Source organism: Euleptes europaea, chromosome 3 (assembly GCF_029931775.1).
Source record: "Euleptes europaea isolate rEulEur1 chromosome 3, rEulEur1.hap1, whole genome shotgun sequence".
Lineage (NCBI taxonomy): Eukaryota > Metazoa > Chordata > Lepidosauria > Squamata > Sphaerodactylidae > Euleptes > Euleptes europaea.
Genome location: NC_079314.1, coordinates 68119379 through 68143732, shown reverse-complemented (window position 1 = coordinate 68143732; position 24354 = coordinate 68119379). Strand labels below are relative to the sequence as shown.

The 24354-nt window shown below is 42.7% G+C and overlaps 1 protein-coding gene across 1 annotated transcript in view; it reads left to right on the top strand.

Moving 5' to 3' along the window:
• The first annotated feature begins 1222 nt into the window (after window positions 1-1222).
• Window positions 1223-24354, top strand: part of LRIG3 (leucine rich repeats and immunoglobulin like domains 3) — a 57213-nt gene continuing 34081 nt past the window's right edge. Inside the window, exons 1-3 of the mRNA XM_056846501.1 lie at window positions 1223-1401; window positions 10487-10558; window positions 10802-10876. Coding sequence (XP_056702479.1) covers window positions 1223-1401; window positions 10487-10558; window positions 10802-10876 — 326 coding nt within the window. The remainder of the gene's footprint in view (window positions 1402-10486; window positions 10559-10801; window positions 10877-24354) is intronic.

The following is a 24354-nucleotide window of genomic DNA, read 5'->3' as shown; positions in this document are numbered from 1 at the left end:
ATTTAACAAACACACAAATTGCAGAGAGTTAGTTTTATTACAGTGCCATCACAAGAAGAATGAAATTCAACCCATAGTTTGAATAAATGAATTTAATGGTACATCCCATTAAAGACCCAGCCACCTCTGGGAAAAGTAGGTTTGCCAGCCTCCAGGTGGGGCGTGGAGCTCTCCTGGAATTACAACCGATCTCCAGAACAAAGAGCTCAGTTCCCTTGGAGAAAATGGCTGTTTTGGAGGGTAAACTCTAAGGCGTTATACCAAGCTCAGATCCCTGCCCTCCCCAAACCCCATCCTCTGCAGGCTGTACTCTCAAATCTCCAGAAATTTCCCAACCTGGAGCTAGGGTTGCCAGGTCCCATTTCGCCACCAGTGGGAGGTTTTGGGGGCGGAGCCTAAGGAGAGTGGGGTTTGGGGAGGGACTTCACTGCAGGGTTGCCAGGTCCCTCTTTGCTTATGGCATTTTTTTGGGGTGGAGCCTGAGGAGGGCAGGGTTTGGGAGGGGACTTCAATGCCATAGAGTCCAATGGCCAAAGCGGCCATTTTCTCCAGGTGAACGGATATCCTGCTATTACCTGGAGGTTGGCAACCCTACTTCAATGCCACAGAGTCCAATGGCCAAAGCGGCCATTTTCTCCAAGTGAACTGATCTCTATCGGCTGGAGATCAGTTGTAATAACAGGAGATCTCCAGCTAATACCTGGAGGTTGGCAACCCTACCTGGAGCTGGCAACTTTAGAGGGAAAAAACCCTTTGCGGTTATCCAAAAACGTGTTAGAAATGGTTTAAAAAGAAAGGCGTTTAATGGCGTATTCCAGCAAGGGCCAGACTTCTCTAGACAAGAAAAACGAAGCCCAGTCCCATACATAGCCGGAGTTCACGAACTGCCGCCCTCTGCAGTCCCCCGGCCTTCAGGCTTGGCCGTCCAGCCAGGCGTATTAGCCGCGCCGCGCCGCGCCTCCCTCCGCTCGCTCGCTCTCATCCCATGGCAGGGGGCGGGCGCGGCTGCTCCAGGCAGGCAGGCAGGGGCTGGGAGGCGGGCAGAAGGCGGCGGAAAAGTTTGGCGGAGCGTCTGGAGTTGGGCTGCGCGGCGCCGGGGCTCGCTGGCGGGTTTCGGGAGGGGCCACGGCGGGGTCCCGCCAAGCGCCCTGAGAGCGGCGGGGGTGCCGCGCCGTCCCCCCCACCGCCCCTCCGCCCGGAGAAGGCGCGCGGCGCAGCGGCCATGGGCTTCTGGGCGCCCCGCTTGCTGCCGCCGTGGCTGGTGCTTTGCTGCCGCCTCTTTCCCTCGGCGCTGGCCGACGGCTGCCCGGCTCCGTGCCGCTGCCTGGGGGAGCTCGTGGATTGCAGCCGCCTCCAGCTGAGCCGAGTGCCCGAGTCGCTGCCGGCGGGGATGGTGCAGCTGTGAGTATGGCTCCGGGCCGGGGGCTTTGCGCCGGGGGCGAGCGCGGGAGCCACCCGGCTGGCGGCCTCTGGCGCTAGGGGGCGCGCCGGCCCGCTTGCCTCCGGCGCTTAAGGACTAGCGCCCTTGGGAAAGAACCGTAGGATTGGAAGGGACCACCGGGGTCATCTAGTGCAACCCCCTGCACAATGCAGGAAATTCACAGCTACCTCCCCGCCCACAAACCCCCAGTGGCCAGAAGATGGCCAAGATGCCCTCCCTCTCAACATCTGCCGAAGGTTATCGAATCAGCATTGCTGACAGATGGCCATCTAACCTCTTCTTAAAAACCTCCAGGGAAGGAGAGCTTACCCCCTCCCAAGGAAGCCTCTTCCACTGAGGAACCGCTCTAACGGTTAGAAAATTCTTCCTACTGTCTAGACGGGCGCTCTCTTGAGTTAATTTCAACCCGTTGGTTCTGGTCCGACCTTCTGGGGCAACAGAAAACTACTCGGCCCCCTCCTCATCCCCCCTCCCCTTGGATCTGCATAGGGGAACAGTAATAAAAGCGCTTAAAACTTGGGAACGATGAAATAGCAGGAAACAAAAGTTTGGATGTGGTCCTCCAGGATTTGTTCGGGGGAGTATTGGCATGCTTGTCTTTCACTGGGCTGGGGGGAGGGTTCCCTGGGCCACCAAGCCTATTGTATACAAATAGTGATCCCTGTAAAGAATGTTTGGGCACCGTTGTGGCTTAAATGTTCATACTTTAGGTCCCAATGAATCTGTTAATCTTTAAGGCGCCACTGGGCTCTTCTTAATCTGTGCTGTAATGAACAGAGCTGCCCTTCTAGAAGCTGTCACTTGGAAAGACCACTCTCTCCCATACTTTTTCAGCCCATCACTCTGTGAACTGCTTAATATGTTGCAGAATTCCAGCATGGAGGAATTCATTTGTTACATATAGATCTTCACATGCTATGTCCTGCCTTCATATGCAAATCACAGTATGAGCACATAAATGAGAAGCAGAGCCAGTCGTGTTCTCCAAGAATGCTTTCATTCAGTGATTACCCCTTGTAGAGAATGGCATGTGTGAATGGCATGTGTGAAGCAGCCCTAACTTGGGTGCAGTGGTCCTAACTTTCCAGGGCTTTCTCAGTTGTGTTTGGGTTCTATGTGTTTTCAGAGGTGCTTGGTATGTATCATTCGATGGGAAATTATGGCCTGTTGATTTCACAATATATGTTTCCACGGGTGGATTAATGTGATAAAATACAGTGATATTGAAATGCTATTGTGCTGGTAATCCACAGTAAATGTCTCATTTTTCTGCCAATTAGTTGGATATAGAGTACACTGTTTTAGAGCAAGGGCTACTGTTTGTCTCCTACAATCGAACTCTTTCTTTACAAATTAGGTATTAAAAATAACCATTTGAGAAAACTGTTGGTTGATAGCTGTGGAAGCAGGAGTTGGGCCTGGCTTGGTTCCTGAGCAACATTCCTGGAAGCTGAGAGCATGTTTTGAAAAGCTGAAGATTCTTACACTTTTATGCACTTCATTATTTATCAACATCCATTCTTTTATGCTGTGGGTTTCTTGTTCTCATTGCTCTAAAAATGTGACTAATCCCACTAAGCATATGAGATGACTCTTAATCTGACATGTTAGCATTCTGTACTATTTATCCCCCCCCCCCCCCGTGACTACTTGGGGCAAAATTTTAAAGACCTGAAGTTTTTTAAAGTCAGAAAATAATTGCTGTACACTGGAATATTGTGTTTGGTTCTAATCCCTTGCCATTCAAGTAACATCTAGATTAGTATATTAATTTTCTATTGCACTTCAGAAACAAGGAGAGATAAGAACTTTAAAGTAAACAGGAAGGCTAACAATTAGTTGTGGCTAATTCTGTTCAATTGCCTCCTGGGGAGGGGGGTATGCTTCAAAGAAAAAAAAGGTTTGGTGTTTACATAACATCTGGGCCTCACTTCAAATGATTTAGACGAATGAGTAAATTCATGCATACCTGAAGGAGGTAGAAATAAACTGCAATTTTACTTGAGAAGCAACGTTTGGTACCTCGTGAACATACTCCAGATTTGCTTAACTTTGAGCAAATCAAGGTGCTTTCACTGTAATTCGATGCTTCTAACGGGCATTTAAACAAAAATGTATTACATCCACTCAGCAGTTAACAAACTTTTTTCTCCTAGGCAACAAGTGTTGTGCATTTAACAGTTACAGCAAACCAGTGGAAACACAAGCGATTCAAGCTAGTTGTTCATAGGAATGTTAATTTTGAATCCCAACAAATGTTTAAAATATGCCCTTAAGATGTTAAGTCAACAGAAATAATAGGACATTTTTGGGACAATTAACGTAAGGTCCACTAAAACAGATTTTGTGTTGTTTTTGCTTGCATAGGGAAGGCTTTCTAATTGGATTTCCCCTGGCAATGTAAATTGTCCATATGTCCATGCATATTCCTTTACAAGAAGTGTGAAAAATGGGCTCCACTTGTATAAATAAGCACTTGGCCTTTTGTAAGGAACCCTGCTGTGATCACTCATTGGATAGCTGCGGTCACTTGCTCACAGGGTGATGCCTTTGTTGGTGTCACTAAGCCATGTGGTTTGGTAGCTTTGGTGCAAATGTTTCCTTTTGTTTGTGTCAAATGCCTTGAGAAATTCCGGTTCCTTGCTTACTTGAAGAAAAGGTTGCAGTGAAATGTGCAGTTTTTCTGTTACCTCTTGCAGGTTCTCATAGTAGAAACCCCAGGCTAAGAGTTTTCAGTTTAAAAACTCCATTTACCAGATCCTGTACATTTTTAGGGAGTAAATCCTACGGATTTTCAGTGGGTGGTAAGTACTTTACTTAGGAGTACTTAGGACACCTAAGGTCAGACACCTATGTAGATCCATTGAATCCTGGCATTTACTTCTGCATTAACATGCTTAGACATTTACGATGTCCAAGGTAATATGTTCTAACTAAGGTAATATGTTCTAACTAAATCGAAGCTAATAGAACAGGATTGTGGCTGCAGTAGTTGATGACAGTTTCCGGGGTGGAAGCCCCATTGAATAAAATGAGGCTTACTTTTAGGTAGACCTGCTTAGGGTTGTTCCATGTAATCCTTAGCACCCGTTTTGATGGACTCTATTATAAATGCAACTTGCTTGAAGGAATGAAGGTGCCTTGAGGAATGGAATGAGGGTGCTAGGCAAAGAACTTTTCACTAGAACAAAGGCTTGCACCTCCATATTTATTTTCTTTGCCATGGTTCAGTGGTAGAGAATCCGCTTGGCGTGCAGAAGGTCCCAGGTTCAGTCCCTGGCATCTCCAGTTGAAAAATCAGGTAATAGATGATGTGAAAGACCTCTGCCTGACATGCTGGAGAGCTGCTGTTAGTTGAGTAGACAATCCTGACTTTGATGGACCAATCCTGACTTTGATGGACCAATGGTCTGAGTCACTAAAAGACATCTTCATGTGTTCATGTGTGCGCGCAATAATTTAGATTCTTGATGTTTGGTGGGAGCAAATGCTACAAATACCAACCTTGTTTTTGACCTGGCTGTTGGAAGTTTAAAACAGTATTATCTTGATGCTCTGTCAAAGTTGTGGTACTCTTGTTTTGGTTCAGTTTATTTATTTACAGTCATTTGATCAGCAGATAAACGTTGTTAAAACTGATCAATACAGAACCAGAATTACAGTTTTGATGTGCTAACCCGAGCTCTTCGCGCTCTAGTGGCAATGTAACTTTGCCATTGTGTAGGAAATATTGGCATCTTTATCCTCAAGTAAATATTTAATAATAAAATCATCTGAATGTCTAAAAACTCTGATCAACAAGGGCAAAATCAGCCTATTTCTGATATCCTGATAAAATTCATAATACAATAAAATATGGGTAATTGTCTCAACATCAGAGTTATAGGGGCACAACCTAGACGCCAAAGGTAAATGCTAGTATCTCCTGCTGAGCTCTTGTAATTTCAATTGACATGGAAAAAAGGCTCTGGGTTGTGGAAATTGGCCAATTTTAACACATGTTTACTACAGCCTCTCAGTAAGAAGTAAAATATTTGAATAAAAGCAAATCTCATCGCAACTAGTGAACATTTGTGATACTTTGTAAACAAATACAGCACGATTTCATTTACAGGGTAAGAGTAAATACTGTTTAAGTGTTCAAGAACTTGCTTTTTGTTAGATTGAAAGTTTAGGATGAAGAGCAGAGAAGGACAAAACCAGGAACATGTGCCAAACATCGTTACCACTTTTCAGTTCTCTTTGGAATTCTAGATTATTTTACCAGGTTTTGTCTAGGAATGTAAAAGCTGTCACTGAAGCTGAGGGGGAAACCTAAAGGATGGTTTCTGCTAATGTTTGTATTACATCTCAATATTTACATTTTCTAACCCTCACCAGAACTGCCAGGGAAGAAAGAAAGAGTTCTGATAGTTTTCACAGCTGTTCTTCAGTATTTTCCAGACTCAAATTTGAATGTAGCATGCTGATTTATGAGTCACTTTGGATCTATGTCTTAAAACTGCTACAGCCTGCTTCTTTGTTTTTTAGCTTTCCTTCTTTCTGCTGAATTAGCAAGTCTAAATGCCCCACAGGGGATTGATTAAGAAACTGTAGCTGGATTTGCATTTTCAATTTTAAGACTTTGGTTTCAGGCTTCTCCTAGGAAGGAGGTGAGGATTGCCCCTAAGTTTGTGCATGTTGCATTAGAATCTGAAGTTACTCTTGCAAAACATGCAAAGAAGTGTCCTGTTTTCTTCACCATTTATTCTCTGTGCTCAGGTTTTAGTAGCTTTGAATTCATATAAGCATTTGGAATGGCAAACAGTGCAGTCTTGGAAGGTCTTGTGCTAGTAAGGATTGCACCCCTATCCAAGGACTATTGAAGTTTGTGAAGGGGCAACTTTAATTTGTTCCATATATTGATGGTTTCATTTTCTGACTATTGTCCTTGGCTGCTTCTGCAAGTCCCTCCTTTCAAAACCTGAGGTTACTTCAAGTGTGTAAAGGGAGAATGAAACCCCCACACCTCCTTTGTTGCTTGTCTTTGTTCTATGTTGCTGATCTCTTTCATGAGGTAAAATTCACTTTTCACATGAAAAACAACCCCTCCCCGCACTGTTCAGGTTTTTTAATATTCACCAGTGGAAGGCTGGCAACCTTGGTTAGGGCTGTGGTTTATTGCACAGTTTGCTTGCAATAACAAAGTCCCAGGTTCACATACTTGATTTCAGCCTGGAGGTCCACCTATCCTTTACTGTTTCCATCTGTCTCTGACAAGGCACTGTTTGCGCTCCTTACTTGCTGCCAATGCTGTTGCATCCTCACTACAGGGCTAGGCACTGCGGCAGATAGGTCCCAGGAAAGTAACCTCCTGCTCTCCCAACCACAGATGCTGCTCCCTGGTCCATGGGAAGGCCTAGTCCCACCTGTCTATGGCCCCAGGCTTGGCCAGCTGCTTGGCTTCCTGCCTAGCGTGTTTCCCCATCCCTCCTGCCCTGGCTTTTTATTCCCTTTGTTCCTGCCTTATCTACTTCCTGGTTGTCTTGGCCTGGACTCGAGGTAGCCTTTATACCCAGGAGGTCTCAGCTTTAGATGCAATCTGTACTCCCAGATAGGTGAACGCTGCCATCCCTTTAGGTGCCCTCGGGGACCCTCTAGGGTTGCCAACTTCCATGTGGGACTTGGAGGTCTCTCAGAATGGCAACTGATCTTCCCACTACAGGTATCAGTTTCCCTGGAGAAAATGGCTGCTCTGGAAGATACACTGTATGGCACTGTATACCTCTGAAGTCCTTCCCCTCATCCACCCTCCCCAGGCTCCATCCCCAAATCTTGAAGAATTTCTCAACCCAGGTTTGGCAATCCTTGTGCCTTTACATACTAAGTGCCTTAGTATGTAAAGTAGGGTTGCCAGGTCCCTCTTCGCCACCAGCAGGAGGTTTTTGGGGTGGAGCCTGAGGAGGGTGGGGTTTGGGGAGGGACTTCAATACCATAGAGTCCAGTTGCCAAAGGGCCATTTTCTCCAGGTGAACTGATCTCTATCGGCTGGAGATCAGTTGTAATAGCAGGAGATCTCCAGCTGGTACCTGGAGGTTGGCAACCCTAGTCTAAAGTGTAGCTTCTCTTGGGGCTGTTCCTCAGTTTGGCCTCTTTCCATCCCGATCACAGATATCAAGAAGTGTGACAAGGAAAGTTTAGTGATATGAGAGGAACATGTCATGTCAGAAACAGCATATCGGAACTGGTCCTCATTTAATAGCAACAGCTAGCTCGGCCTGTTAAAATGTGCCATGCTTTTAGATGTATTCACAAAGTGCTGAGTCGAGCCAGCCCTACGTATTGGATCGTTTAAAAAGCTCTACTAGTGAGCCTGAACCACTGGAGAGATTTTTCTTTCTGTGTACTGTGGTTTAAGAGAAGCAAGAAGGGAGAAGGAGGAGGTTTGGGAATGGAAAATGTGTGTTTCCATCACTTCAGGGATGCCAGCTCCAGCTTCTAAATTATAAGGGGAGATTTGTTCACATTATTGTTCTACTAGTAGCAAGATGTTTTTAAGACTTCTTTTGTCCTTAAAAAAATGAAAATGTGTGCATTTAAAAATTGAACATATCAGAACTTCAGGAAAACATTTCTTTAAAAAATGATTTTAAAAGGGTTTTCAGGGATTCCCTGCAGTTCTGTGGCAAACACTGTATTTTCAAAAGGGAAATCCCTCCCTCTTTCTTCTTGCAGAGGCCATAAAATTAGATATAAATGGCTGTCCTCTTAAAGTTCTGGTAATTGTTGTTTGATTTGGGCAACTGCACAATGAAGACACATTATATAACTTCTGGAGAGGAGTCAAAACTTTCTCAGTTTGAAGGAAATTGGTGTGGGCTTTGGAGAGGTATTTGTACTTAAAAAAAAAAAACCAGCAGGGTGATGCATGGAAAAAACTGTAGATATCAGCGGTGTCAGAAAACATGGATTGAGCCTGAAACATAGTGCAAGTTGTTATGCTCACGGCTGCCTTGATAGGCTCCAGATGGATGGTGAGCTTCGGCTCTGAGTGAAAGTGTCTGGCTCCAGTTTGGTGATCATGCACAGCAGTGGTTGTAATTGCAGGATTTTTATAGTTTAAAGGCTCTGCCAGGTTTGTGTGTGTGTGTGTGTTTTTGCGCATGTTATAACGCCAGCAGAACAAATCCACTCACGTCTGTTACTGTCTGGTAGGTCCTACGGCAAGCATGCTTTAAATAAATCTTTGTAGAGTGGTGTGTTTCTGCTTTTGAAAAAAAAAACTTTCAGTGTAAAATGAAGAAAGGCAGGTTTTTCAAAACAGATTTTTCACAGCAGAATGTTAAAAGCCCTTTGTTACAATCATTTGATGCCTAAGTTAAGTCTTGTCTAATGTGCAGAAACATATTTGACTTTAATCGCCCTGATTTCAAAGTGTTTGGCTATGGTTGTGCATAGTTCTTTGAGTCCCTGTGAGCTAAAGCCAAGTATTGAGCTGGATACAAGGCAAAGGGAAAGTCCTTACACTCGTTTAACATCTGTTAGTTCAGATCACTCTCAATCATATTTAGATTGCTTCTACTGCTTCTCACCAGCTTCACCAGTTAAGGTTGTAGCATAAAGACCTGTGTGCCAATGCAGCAAGGGAAATAAGACATGCAGAAGTAGACTGATGCCCATGTGGCAGATGCACATTTGTGGCAGATGGGGCTCTTTCATTCAGCTCATTTGAAATATCGATGACTTTAAGCTGGAGTCTTTATGCAGGCCTGCTACTTACATATGGTTCATGTTAAGATATTTTATGTGTGAGAAGTATGGTGCAGACACACATGAATGCAAGAGCTTGCCACCCAGCCTCATATCCCTCAACTTTGCAAAGTTAAATTTGCAAGGGGAAAGCTATAAATTGAATACCAACTTTATGTTAGGGGTGACAGATGGCACTGGTCTGGAACAACAGTCTTTGACCCCATAGGCTTCCTTGGTGGTGGGGAGAAGCTTGGCTGATATTCCTTATGGTTCACACCCACACCAAAGTTGCCACATTGGTTTCAGAAAATGAATTTGTTTAATAAAACGAGGTGATGTGAAAATATCATTTGAGCTTGACCGGGTCTACACATGCAGCACAACTGAGAGCAGGGTGGAATGGTAAAGTTTTAATGTGGCAGAATGTGTGGTATCATCTGTCAGACTATAGTCAGAAGAAGTGGTTAAAGCAGAGTCGTCTGAAATGGAATCCATCAAAGATGGAGGTCCTGTGGCTGGGTTGGGGAGGTCCGAGGCTGGAGTTTCAGCTCCCAACCCTTGATGGGGATCAGCTTACGTCAACTTCCTCTCTCAGGAGTTTAAGTGTGGTTCTGGATGCCTCCCTTTCATTGGAGGCCCAGGTCACAAATACTGCCAGAATGGCCAGGACTGCGTTTTTCCATCCTTGCCAAGCCAGCCGATGCCCTGCCTATCCCGCTCTGATCTAGCCACAGTGATCCATGCAACGGTCACCTCCAGACTAGATTAACTCACTCTACACAGAGCTACCCTTGTGGCTGCTCCAGAAATTACGACTGGTCCAGAATGTGGCTACATGGGTTCTCACAGGGGCCCCATGGAGAGCACACATACAACTAGTTCTCCGCCAGCTGCACTGGTTCCAGATGGAGTACCGGTTCAAGATCAGGATTTTGGTATTGAACTTTAAAGCCCTAAACAGTCTAGGACCATCGTATCTGCGAGACCACTTCTCCCCCAAAGAGCACTGTGCTCAACTGGAACCAACTTACTGGTGGTCCCTGACCCAAGACATATCCAGCTGTCCTTGACCAGAGCTAGGGTTTTTTGCTGCCCCGGCCTGGTGGAATTCTTTGTCGAATGAGATTCAGGCCCTGTGGGACTTGGCTCAGTTTCGCTGGATTTTTAAGATGGAGATGTTCTGCCAGGTTTACATATGGTTGAGGGCAGCAACAGTTATACACTGATTTGCCTCTCCTGTTGGTTATTCAGGAATATATTGTATTGGCAGTACTGACTCTTCTTTTCTTTCTTTCTTTTTTTATAATCCTGTAGAGATTTAAGCTACAATAGATTGTCTTCAATCAAGCCCAGTTCTTTGACTCACCTCCATAGCCTGCGAGAAATGTAAGTCTGTGCTGTTGGCTGGTGATATTTGTTCAGATATGCAAGTGTAGTCCCACAATGTAATATAAGGTTATAGTTAATTTTAACTTTTAAAAAATGGCTTCTGTGAAAAATTTAGTGCTGGTTAAAGATTTTTGGTGGAAAGTGTTCAGTTAATATAATGGGAATAATAAGTGAAGAAATCAGAAGAGACCAATCGTCACTGGTTTACAGGTCAACTGATTTTCTTTATGTTGTTGACAGAAAACTGAGTGGTAACGAATTGAAAGACATACCGAATCTGGGGACTATTTCAGCAAACATTACTCTTCTGTCTTTGTAAGTTGATATTTACATGTTTTTATTGGTATATAAAAATTATCTAAATCTCTGAGTATGGAAAATTAATATGAAATTATCTTAATAAATGAAGCCGATGTTGATGTTGTCTTAACAAATGCAGTTAAAATGTGGCCATTATGGTGACAGTGTAGGATACTTACTTTGCAGTGTTGCTATGTTTTCGTGATTCCTGGTGCTCAGACCATTGTGTTGAATTTGTCACTGGGCACTAAATTTGGCAAAATACCAATATCCTTCTTCTCCTCACTATTTTTAATGGACAAAACCAACATTTTAGCTCTCATAAATCCCAAAGCATGTTTCTAAATGTGTGATATTGTATTCCAACAATCTGCCACTTCTTCCCTTGCCCAGAATAACATGGTTGCTCCCATTGAGTGAGTGGTTGCTTGAGAGGTTTATGATGGATATGAGGGGCGGACAGAGACTGATTCTAATCCAGCATAGTGTGTGGCGCAGTAGGGGCTACACTAAGTCTTTCTGTGAAGCTAAAATCTTGGGGATCTGCTGTGGAGTGGATTGATTGCAGCTCATGCTGCCCATCCTGAAGATCCGCTTAGGAGGATTTTAGTTTTTTAAAGGGGACTCTATAAACACAGCCTAATATAAACACAGCCTAAAGTGGTAGATTGAAGAGGGAAACCACCTGCAAAGAATCCTTTTGCATTCACACTGGTACAAAGATAGCCCCAAACTAAAACAGAACAAGACAATACCTGGTAACCATTCTTGTTAATGGAACTTAGATTGACATATACACGAATTGGGTTATGTACAGGTAATGCAGGATTCACCCAGAAATTAACCATCCCAGATTAAGATTTATTGGGTTGGATCACACCAGTTTTTCATTCAGTCTCACCCACTTCCTCTCTATTACTATAGCCCCCATCCTACATAGCTTTTGTGCATGTGGGTCCCAAGATTCTCAGCACAGTTTTTTTGGATGGTCAAAGGTAATGTCTCCTTCCTTTTTCACTAGCAGAGAAGCTGGTTGGATCCAATTTATTATGTGTGGTTGATTCAAATTTTTGCAGTGGACTTTAGTGCAAACAGATTTGCAAAACGGGCTTGCGGCCTGATCTGAGGAAAGTTTGGTTAGAATAAATCCAAGTTGTGTTCAGTATGATTTAATGTTTCAGTGTGCATAAGATTTCTGCCTTACATCATTTTCATACCTGCTACTAAAAGCGCTTTTAAGAATTTCTAATGTGGTTTGTGAGCAAGGGTGACTGTTAGTGCAGGACTGAAAAAGGTGGGATTTAAATCAGACATACATTGTGGCTAACAATGTAGTTCCTGCATCTGACCTGTAGAAGAAAGGAAGACAGAGTTAACATTCATTTGCGAATATAGAAGAAGAGTTGGTTTTATATGCCAATTTCCTCTACTTTTAAGGAGAATAAAACTGGTTTACAATCTCCTACCCTTCCTCTCCCCACAACAGACACCTTGTGAGGTAGGTGAGGCTAAGAGAGCTCGAAGAGAACTGTGACTGGGCCAGGGTCACCCAGCTGGCTTCATGTGTAGGAGTAGGGAAACCAACGCGGTTCACCAGATTAGCATCTGCTGCTCATGTGGAGGAGCGGGGAATCAAACCGTGTTTTCCAGATTAGAGTCCACTGCTCTTAACCACTATACCATGCTGGATAATATATCCTTCTTTTGTGTGTGACCTAGTATTCAGACTAATTTTCCATGTTTTGATATAGGATATATTATCTGCAATACATTGTTGCTATTAATGTAAAATTGTTCATCTCTAACTCTCTTTGTTGATAAAATGATTGGCATATTTAGCTGGAAAAAACATCCTGCTTAAAATACTGATAGTAATTTCTAGGTTTGTACATGGGAGTTTATTTCTTTTTTTTCCATTTCTTTCATTTTTGTTATTAATTGCAACATTTATTTATTTGTTTGTTTGTTTGACTTTTTTCCCATGCTTTCCTGACTTTCACGTCGGGATCAGAGCAGCTTACAGCATTTCAACACAGTTAAAATCCAACAAATTATAATTTAAAACCACAATATATCTTAACATTACCAAAGGCGCCCTAAAACCATACAACAATAAACAATCGTGGGGACCAATTCAGAGGGGAAGAGTAAGGGATTATTTCATTATTAGGTTGCTTGTATGGTTTTGTTTCATGATTGTGGTTTCATTGTCATAATTGTATTTTGTTGTTATTACCCATGGTTTCAGTTGAAGGCCCCCCATCCCCTTTCTTGGGTCTGGACCTTCACTGTCTTCCATCCAAATTGGACAAAGCTCAAAGGGATTTTAGCACTCCCATAGGACAATCACACTGCCAAGTTTATGACAGATAGAATAAAGGGATCCCTCTTTTTGAGGCAATGAAATGTTCTCATGTTTAACATTAAACTGTATGGGAGAATAGTTAGGAAAGATTCCAAACACACAGTAAGACAGAAATCAACATGCAGTGCCACTGTAGCTACTTAGCTTGAATAACAGTAACATGAAGAAGAGGCTGACTGACAAGGGAAGGGCATTTGAGGGCACAAGGCTTCTGGGTAGGCAGGCAGCAGGAGGACCTTCTGGTAGATTTGCTTGGCAGGGGTTAAGGTTTGGCAACCAGGGGAGTGCAGACTGCAAAGGGAAGTTTGTCACAAAAGGGCAGGCATTGGGAGGAGAGCCGAAGACAAAGCCCCACCCCGTATCCTTTAGGACTGGAATAACCCTAGTGGCTACAGCTTGCCATCAGTCCAGAAAGCTCAGGGCCTTTCTCTTCCCCCTCCTTTTAATGAACACAGCTTATGCCCTTATTAGGAGTAGTCAGAGAAACGAGTAGTCAGAGACAGACAAGACTGCAATAATGAAAGAAAAGGGAAAAAATGAAAGAAAGTTATGGGACTTTGCACTGTAGGCGGTTTACATGGGAAATTTATTTCATTTTAATTACAACAGTAGTTTCACATAAAGTTTCTAATGTTTAAATAAGAGGGGGAAACCCTGAAAATAACACAGTAGGTACAAGTTCTGTTTTGCCTGTTGGCAGAGGAACCTAAAGGGCTAAAACAAGATGTACACTTTGGGAAGCTGTTCTGTTAATTAAAGTGATCACTATTCAGTTGCTTACATCTGCTGACTTACTATAGTACTGTTTTGAGTCTGGCTCTGGGTCAGCCAAGTCAGCTGGTGCAGTCACTGAGTCTGCTTCACTCTGTTTGAATAAGAGCTAAGTGACATTTGATAGTGGTGTGGCTTTGCTATGGATCAAGCTGAATGGGGGAGAGCATTTAAAAGGAAAAGCAGATGGAGTCTAGCAGAGTTCCCCTCCCTCACAAGATCCAATGATGCTGAACCTGTGGGGGAAAAAAACTGTAACTAAGTTAACTCTCAAGTATAAATATGAAAGTTCGGTTTCTAAGGCCTGTCTAAAATTGATTTTATCACACTGGCCATGAGTACTGTGCTTTTCCACTCCACCCATATAATACCCATTGCTTCGTTCCATGTGGCTCAGACGACACTGGCTGTTAGGAATCCATGGCATTGGAGTTGCAACCTTGCACACGGAATTCTTTTGTGCATAAGCCATTACAAAGAATGGTTGTGAGGCCCTGCCATGAAAATGTTGACTCTTGGGTTCTGAATGGACGAGGATGAGACTAAAATACACCCTCTCCATGTCCACTTCCCAGAGATTTATCCATATGAGCCAAACCTTGGAGTTCCACAGCAAAAAGCGAGTCACTGATAAATAAGAAACATTGGCAGGTTTGATTATTAGCACTGTTCCCTAACACCCTTTCAGAAATATTATGTACTCCTTCCCAAAGCATTCTCAGACGTCTTAATTTCCATAGAATTGTAACTTCAGTTTTGAGAAACATAAAAATATTCCTGTGCAGCTGTGTAAAGATTTTCTTTTAAAAGCCCTACCTTGAATTTGTGATCTTGAGTTAGTTTATTCAGCTGACAAAACAGACTTTGTGTGCTATTTCATTTTTTGTTTTTTAACTTTGTTATACCACCCAGAAAAAAGGATTGGATTGTTATGTAGTGCGATTGGGCTGCCTGAGAGGTGTCTTGTTACCATTGTACTTTGAAACTCATGCAGTGCCTCTGAATCGCTTCAGAGGACTTCCTGTATTGTGTTCTGCAGAACTCAGCTGAGGTTACAAGTGTTTGCCGTATACCTTATGACCTCTGTGAAGAGTAGTTAGAATTAGAAAAAGAAGCAATTTATTATGGCTGCTTTGACGAGAAAGCCCCCTCTTGGCCAGCAGAGTTAGGGGCTCAGTTTGCGGTAGGGCTGTTGAAAAAAAAAATTCGGTAAAATTCATATTCGGCAAAATTCGGCCCATTTTTATTCAGGAAATGCCAAAGTCCAAACTCCCCTGCTTCGGGTCTGTGCAATTCGGCATGAGATCTGGAGTTCGCGGAAAAATTCGGCCGAATAAAGCCATTAAAAACACAATCACGCCTTTCTGCGGCTCCGGGTGGCATTTTTGGGGGTAGAGGTCCCAAACTTTCAGCAAAGCTTGAGGGGACCCTTCTTGCAAGAACCCCCAAGTTTTGTAAAGATTGGGTCAGGGGGGCTGAGATATGGGCCCCGAAAGGGGTCCCCCCTCCTTAATGTGCATCTATGACAATGGGGGTTTGCAATTAGCAGAGCTTGCCGCGTACTCCCGAAGCTCCCAGCCCCGACAAACAGCTGAGCTGCGGGGAACAAGGGCGGGGCAGGTGCGAAGAAGTTTGCAAACCATGCAAAGCAACACATTTGCAGCCATGCAAAGCAACACATTTGCAACCATACAAACCATGCAAAGCAACACGTTTGCAACCATGCAAAGCAACACGTTTGCAACCATGCAAAGCAACACCTGACACCTGGGAGTTTGCAAACCATGGAAAGGGACAGAGGCAGCTAGCTATGCATAAGGAGCAGGAGGGGGTGGAATTTCCCCTTTTGCATCGGAGTCAGGACCAGGCAAATGTATTCTTTAAGTCACAATTTGAAAACCAGTTTTGAGCAAGCATCAAAATAGACCTAACCGATCTTATGAATGAGGGAAAACCTGAGGACACACAATTGAAGCCCCCCCTCAAACCAGGGAGAGAGAGACTCAGGGGGCACCCCCCCCGCAGAACAGGCGAAAGCCCCCTTTGGCTTCCCCACCCACCCACCCACCCACAGAAACTGCTCCCCCACACGCACACACAGACTCTGCTTCCCCCCCACACACACAGGAGAAAAATCATAGAGAAAAGTCCCAAAATGGGTCTTACTGTGGATGTCTTCTGTTCCATCTTCTTCGCACCTGCCCCGCCCTTGCTCCCCGCAGCTCAGCTGTTTGTCGGGGCTGGGAGCTTTGGGCGTGGGCGGCAAGCTCTGCTAATTGCAAACCCCCATTGTCAGAGATGCACATTAAGGGTGGGGAAGAAGACCCAGCTTGGCCACCGATTGGCCACAGGAGAATGCTGCTTACTAACTGACGGTTATGCTGCTGCGCCGAACCCCAAATTTGCCGAATTTATTTGCCGAACACCCCGAACTCGCTGAATTCAGCTTTCCGTTTTCCCGCCTTTTTTGAGTTCGGTTCCATCCGAACTAAAAACCGCCGAATCAGGAGAAATTCGGCTGTTTTTCAGTTTGGGACGAACTGAATCAACAGCCCTAGTTTGCGAGTGAACACAAAAGGGGCTAAATAGGCATTAGAGAACTATTGAAAGGGTAGTGGCTTATGATCACTCTGCATTTCACTCACGCTAACCATTCTCTACCATGAAAATATCATCAGATCCCACCCTGTGGGCTGCCATACTAAGCTTATTCCTCCCTGATTTCAAAACTCATGGGAGTACAGAAAAGGCTAGGTAGATCTACTGTCACTGTAAAATGTAATCGTGTGCGTTTATAAATTTGTAACTGGTTTTGAGAATCAAAGCCACCTTCTCAAGACATGATCCATTACAAAGCAATATGGCAGATTTATGGATGTGTTTCTGCCCTTTCAAAGGGTGTCACAAGACCAACAACTTCCTAATTATGAAAGGCGCAGAGCGTAACCTCTTTCACTTTTCCAGTTTGAGCCCTTTGGGCTCTTGAATTGTTTTTCTGAGTTCTGTTTTTAAGCATATCTGTAAATTGTTTGTGGATTATAATGGTGCACTGAATTGTGTAAAGGCTTCTTTGGGGACACTGAGGTTGCAACTCTGGGTTGGAAATTCCTGAAGATTTTGGGGGAGGGGGAGGTGGTGCCTGGGCAGGTCAGAGGTTGGGGAGGGGAGGTACCTCAGAAGGGTATAATGCCATCGACTCCACCAAAACAGCAATTTATTTCAGGGGAAGTGATCTCTGTTGTCCAGAGATCAGTTGTGATTCCAGGAGATCTCCAAGGCCTGCCTAGAGGCTGACAACCCTAGGCAATACTGAGAAAGAACTGTGATATACCCCTCCCTTCCTGGCCTGGCCTAAAACTCTCAATCACCCCAGAATTCCTTTTTTTTGAATCAGTGAAGAGTAGCTCTCATTTATGTTTGGGGTTCTCGAGTTTTCCCTTATTTGCTGTGGATTCCTGCACGGCTGGGTGAATGGTCATCAACAGATATTGCCTATTATACAGGGGGAAATTTTGTATTCCAGGTGCTCAGATGCTGTGAAATTTGTAAGCAAAAATTACCCCAAATTGTTTTAACCACAGGTAATGCAAGCTAGATTAAGTAGTATACAACCATGTGTTGGGAAAGGGAAGGCGACCATGTGGAAGAAAAGTATTTGTGTGTTATAACTGGATATCTCAGGTGTGGCCTAATTGTCCTATATCTTAAAGTGCATGAGAACTGTTGGCTGCAGATTAATTGCCATTAGTTCTACCATGTTGTTTACCATTCCATTGTAAAAAATATCATACTTTAAAAATAAAATAGGAAAAAGCCTTTCTAGGTTTGGGTTTAATCTACATATTGCACATCTGTGCAGTCCATCAAGGACAAACTGCATTTGGAAAAGAGTTTCATCCCTGGAATTATTCTCCAGATTGGATCTCCCATATTCACTAGTAACCTATATGGAGTAACCTTTCTCTTTACTCTGTAGCTCCTGGTGTTGTGCACAGCGTTTATTGGAAGGTGGTCAGTTTTGGAATGCTGATGTCCTGCTTGGAGTAATTCTATTTGTTTACTTAGAAAGATATAAATCCCATTTTTGTAAACTCTGTTCAAAGTGGCTAACAATAGACATATATTAGACATACAGTAAACATGCAAAATATAATACACCAACAATAAATCAGTAGACCATGATGAAAACTGTGTTAACCATCCCATACACACATAATACAGTAAAAGTGCCTCAGTTCCCATACAGAACTTTTAGCTACAAACCTGTTGTAAGACGACAGTTTCACAGATTCGTTAGGTAGACAGGAGGGAGGAGTCAAGCTGGAGTTTCTCCAGTAAGCTGATGTACAGTGTTGGGGTCTCCAGTGAAAGAATGAGTCTTCACCAAAGCTAGTTGGGTTGTTGGCATCACTGGCCTGATCCAAGTTGGTGAGAAGTGTGTAGAGAAAGGCAAGTCTGTGTGCTTGGACCATGAAGATTTTCATAAGACCCAGCACCTTGAATTGAGCCCAGAAACACACAGGCAACAAATGTAGCTGTTTTGTGATAGACATGATGTGCTGATGGCATGACATCCTTATTAGTAGGGAAACTGGGGTTTTGCACTAGCTGAACTTTCAGAGATAGTTTCAAATAGAGTGCGCTACAGTAACCCAGCTGAGAGACAACCCACTCCAAGCCTCCTTTCTTTCCCACCAAACAGCCAAGAGGAACAGTACTTTCAAAAGAAAATGTTCTGCCCTTCTTTTTGGAAGGCGCAAGTGCACAGATCAGAACCCTAATTGCATGGTGATTATGGCCCTAAGGAAAGGATTTGTTTTATCCTATTTTGATGAAAGTTTACCTTGAATTCCCCAAAAGGAGTAGGTTCAGCAGAGTCATTTTAAAGTTTATGTGCATTTAAATTTGTATTTTTAAACCATCCTTAAAGAATTTCTTTTGGGGGAGGATTTCTGGAAATTTGCAGCCATGTGTTATAACAGAGTGAACACTTTCTCCCCCTAACTTTGGAAATTTTGGGTTCAAATTACTGTAAATATTTTTTCATGCAGTTAATAGTCATGTGCTGTATCCTTAAACTCTGATATTTTAAATGTTTGCTTATTTGCATTCCTTAAATATTTGAAGGACCACAAAGAGCTCTCTTAAACTATGTGAGAGTTGCATATTGCAAAACAAGTTCTGTTGTTTTAACAATCAGCATTTGGGAATAATGATCTGGAACAAAAGCATCCTTTGCAGGTGCCTCTACACCCTCCCCCCACAAAGAAACACCCTTTAATGGAAGAAAATCTGGCAGCCAGCTTTTCTTACCAATAAACTGTTGCTATAACCAATAGTCTAAATCTTATTCTTCCCTGAGCACCCTATCAGAAATATTTCATAGTGAGGTAGAAACAGAGAACTTAGAAATGTGTTATTTCACTCTCTTTGTCTCACAGATATAACTTCTCATAAGAGCAGGTTTGCTGAGTAAGAGCAATGGTGCATCTTGTCCAGACTATTGTTTTACTCAGTGACTAACCAGATGTTCCCAGAAGACTGTCATGCAAGGTATAGAGACCAAAATACTACTGTTGTTGTCTCTTAGTACTGGTATTTGGAGGGTTACTGCCTCTGAACATGGTTGTGTTTAGCTATTGTGACTGTTTATGGACCTGTCCCTCACAAAGTCTACTATGAGGGACTATAGAAGCATCAGTCATATATGAGTTTTCCATGGCTGATGTTTGAATATACATCTCTAGGTTTTTATAATGCATAGCCTAGAAAACACATTAACAATCTTGCAATATTTTTTTTCATCTCACCATTAATAGATATTGTTCTTCATATTTCCTGTAAACTATCAACATGCCACCCACCTAATTTTTCATTTAAAGAATCCCACTCCATTTGCCAGTGCTAATATTGACTCTTATTTGCAAGGCATCATGCTCAAGAGGCTCAAATTTGTCCAAGAGCAGAATTTGCCAAAAAGCACTGGCATAATGCCAGTATTGCCCAACTAGTTTCTTATTTGCATGGTGCAGATTTTCTGATTGGACAAACCATTGGCCCACATTTCTGAACGCTGCAGAAATTGTTCCTAACTTCAGCCAGAATTTTGCCAGTTACCACATTTTCAGCTCCTGACTGGGCCAGAGGAGAATTGTCCCATACAGTACCTGTATGATCTCTGTATGTTAGTTCCCATATTGTTGGTGTGGATGCATACTTGCTCTTTTATGTTTCCTTGGTCAAAGCTTCACAATACAAACCTGGTATCGCACTAGTTTAAATAGTGTCCAGGAAGAAGGTAAAGACAACTCTAATATAGAACTGAGGGCATTATTTCTTCTGCTATCAATTAGGGCATAACCCCAGAAGTAATAGTGCTGTGGTCCTCAAAAATTCTATGGTAAAACCAAAGAGTTTGGGAGGATCCAAGAGCAAGTCACACAGACATGGTGACATTGCTTCCAGGTTTATGCCAGAAGTGATGTTACGCAGTTGGCATGACATCATTCTTCCCCCATCCCTGTTCCCCTTCCTTTCTTGTCTGTTGCCAACCATCTTTGTGGTAGATTTTCCTTTCCTCATCACACATTTGAATTGTTTTGGAAGGCAAACTGGTTTTGTTTTTCTTTTCATGTTCAGCAGCTTCTCTTTGTTCCTCTCTACTCTAGTAATCCCTCTACATGTTGGTGCAAGACTGGCGTTAAGATGGTGCCTTTGGTACTTGACACTGTTAAGTGTCACTTGGTATGTGAAATGGTGGCCCTGATCGGGCAGAAGGATAGTGCACACATTTTGGAAATAAACACAAATAAAGCCAATATTACCAGAGCTGTGTATGCTCCAGTCTTTAAAAAAAAATCTAAATGCTGAATTCTGTGGCCACTATTAATATTCTTTTACAGTATTAGACTTTTAATAGGATAAGAATGTAGTGACTCCATTCAGTTTCAGACTGCCTCCTTCCCTTCTTTTGGATATTGGTCTAAGGAATACCAGTATTCTCACTAAATACGGAACCCTTCCCTATGCCATGGAGTAAATGTAATGGTGTGGGGATTCTTTCTACCTCTCTGTAGGAATGATGTCAGTGTGCTCTCCACATAATATTAGTGCTCAAGTAATTGGGAAAGGGGATGAGAGTCCAGGGTTGCTATGCAAAGGCAGACAATACAAGCCACCTCTGCTCATCTCTTGCCTTCAGAACCCCATGATGAGTCACCATAAATTGATTGTAACCTTTCTACCACCACCACCTCCTTGGAGCATGCTGGAATTTCTGTATTTTGCTCAAAAAGATGGTGTTAACATTCATTTTTGTATGAAGGCAATATGAGGTCCTGCTTGGTTTAAATGGTGAAAGTTCAGTCGAGCATATGACGTGCTCTGTGAGAATTCTTAAAGTCTAAAGCTTAGTATTGCAGTGTTATCTGTGCACCATTTCGTGAAAGAAGAAGAGAGAACTGGCCAGGAGAGGTCGCATCCCTGAGTTAGAGCTAGTTCTTCTAATTCTGCTTGTAAATGTATTTACTTGGTTTTGTTGTTATTGTTGTTTAGTTTTAAGCACTTATATTTCACCTTCCTGCTATCTAGTTTTTCAGGCTACTGGCAACTCTAAAACAAAACAATAATGTCCAGACACAACGAAAGCCAACCAAAATGTAATTTGCAAGGAAACCGCAGTGGCAATCGATAAATCCCATTCTTGCCTCCCCAACCATAAAAGGCACAAACAAACAAATGGTTTTGTCATCTAAAAGATAAGAATGTTGGGGGCAACGTAACTATGTCTGGGGAGGACAACGCCACAAGAAAGGCCATCTCCCCATCAATTCTTAGAGTGGACTGCTGTAACTTCTAGATTTCCCCTGAAAGTGACGTAACACCATTGCCAACAGCAAAGAGAGAAAAACAAGATATAACATGTCAATAAATGAATCTAAATAAATACAAATTTGCTTGCAGCAATGAGAGTTTGCAACTCGCTTCTTTATGTAGTAAGAAAAAATACGCTTGTCAGAAATATTGGATCCCATATTGACAGTTCTAGAGAGAGAATAATGAAATATGAAAAAACAGGTGCAGCACTGACAACCTCACTAGTGCAACTTTTACTTGCAGCTCTGCCAGCACCACTCTTTCTTGATGTAGAGGACATAAAACAAATATGTTTCAGTTTCATTCACCCTTCAGCTATGACAGAGTCAACCAAGATATCAAGAGTGATGGAAAGTCTTGTGATATAACTGTTTTCCAATAGACATGGGGCTGTCACTTCTTAGAAGCATTTGACTTTCAGATGCTATTGACTTTCTATCAGAACCACACTGTATTTAAATGCTTAACCTGACCATAAAGACAAGGGGGTAACTGTCTTCTGTCTCGCGGTCATATGCTTGCTTGACAAGGTGCAGCAGTTATTAAATCTGCATACTTCATTCTAGATGCCAGATTTACGGTTACAATGTGGCTTTTGGACCAGTTTTTCAGAATTTAGTTTTTCGGGTGTTCAAAAAGAGGCACTTGTGAGTACCCAATGACAAGGTAGTAGTTCTGTGCACTGCCTCTTTTTAGGATGTGGAGCTTCCATTGAACTAAATGGCTACATCTTGTCGGTAGAAACGTAAAATGTCTTAAAATTTTGAAGCCATGGAAGGGAGACATTTAGCATTTTGTTTTGACAAAAAAAAAAAATGGAAATGGAAATGCATGAAATACTTAATTTCCTATCAGACACAGATGTATCTTACTGCTTTAACAACATAAGATGCATAATTTATAACTTGGCATATACAATTACACTATCTGGAATATTTATGGAATTTAAAAGTACGAATGCCTTTGTAAGCTGCACAGAATCCTAGTGAAGTCTGTTCAGTGGGGCTTACTCCCAGAAAGTGTTCTTAGGATCATTCTGTTAGTTTTCTATAACCAGATTGCAAATATACTTAGTACTCAAGAGAGAACTGCAAACTGCTGTACCCTATGATACCTTAGCACATATTTGCTATCTGGGAAGGGGGAAAGGTTAACCAGAAAACAATTTTGTATAGTAAAACAAAGAAAGTGCATTATTTGGACAGAAACAGTTTTATACAACCACAATAGGACTACCAGCATATTTGAATATCAAGTTAACCTTTACAACATTGAAAACACTGACCACTTCAATAATGTATTATCAAATGCATCACAGAATATTAGTAGTTGCTGAAAATATCCACAATATATATTGTATGTACCTTCAGTATACATAGAAACTATGATTTTGCAATGTTATTTTACATAATTGTTTTTCAATCAACACATTTTGAATGAGTAAAACTATCTTAGAAACATTTCAAGAGAAAATATTTCACAGGAAGGGTTTTTTTCCAGTGCTTCCATAATTTTCCATTTTTTCCCATTGGAAAAACAGGGGGAAAGTTCTCGAGGTGGGGAGAGAAAACTAATAGTTTTTTGGTTTTCTTGTTTTCCATCGAGGCCTTCACATCTCTGCTTATACAGCCAATGTGGTATAGTGGTTAGAGTGTTGAGCTAGGATCTGGAAGACCCAGGTTCAAATCCCCATCCTGTCATGAAAGGGTGACCTTGGCCAGTCACACATACCTCACAGGATTGTTGTGAGGTTAAAATGGAGTAGAGGAGAATGATATAAGCCACTGGGCAGAAAGGCTGTGTACAAATGAAGTAAATAAGTAAATATCTTCTCATAGGCTGTAAAGCTCCATTGTATGTCAGAGATCCAGAGTTTTCAAACAGCTGATAATTGATCAGCTGGCTGGGGGAGCCCTGAGCTTATTCATTGCCTGATAAAATGCTGTTGGATGGTTTAGGCTGTACACAGTTAACTTAATTATCCACAGTTAATGCAGTAGGATTCTTTTGAGGACTGATTCACACATTACAAAGTCCTTGTGGGTGCCACAAGGACTTTGGATTGCACGTATGCTGGGAGTTCTCTGTGTACCAGGCGTGCGTGGGCATTATCAACTCCCTAAGGCTGTTTCAGGTCTGAAAAAAAAATGTGTGTGTGAGAGGCTGAATTCCCACATATATTATGATTACTATTGTTGTTGTTTATTAGGCTTGTGTACCACCCTTTCTTGACTTTTGGTCAGCATTGGTGAGGCAGTAGTTTGTTGTTGACCATGTCAAACGCTACTGTCAGGTCGAGTAATAACAGCAGCACTGACCCGCCTCGATCCAGCTGTCTGCGGAGATCGTCTGTGAGGGCGACCAGTGCTGTGTCTGTCCCATGGCCAGATTGGAAGCCAGGTTGAAATGAGTCCAGAACCAGTGTGTCCTCCAGGAAAGCCTGGAGCTGTTGGGATATGTGACATCGTGTAGTAGTTGGACA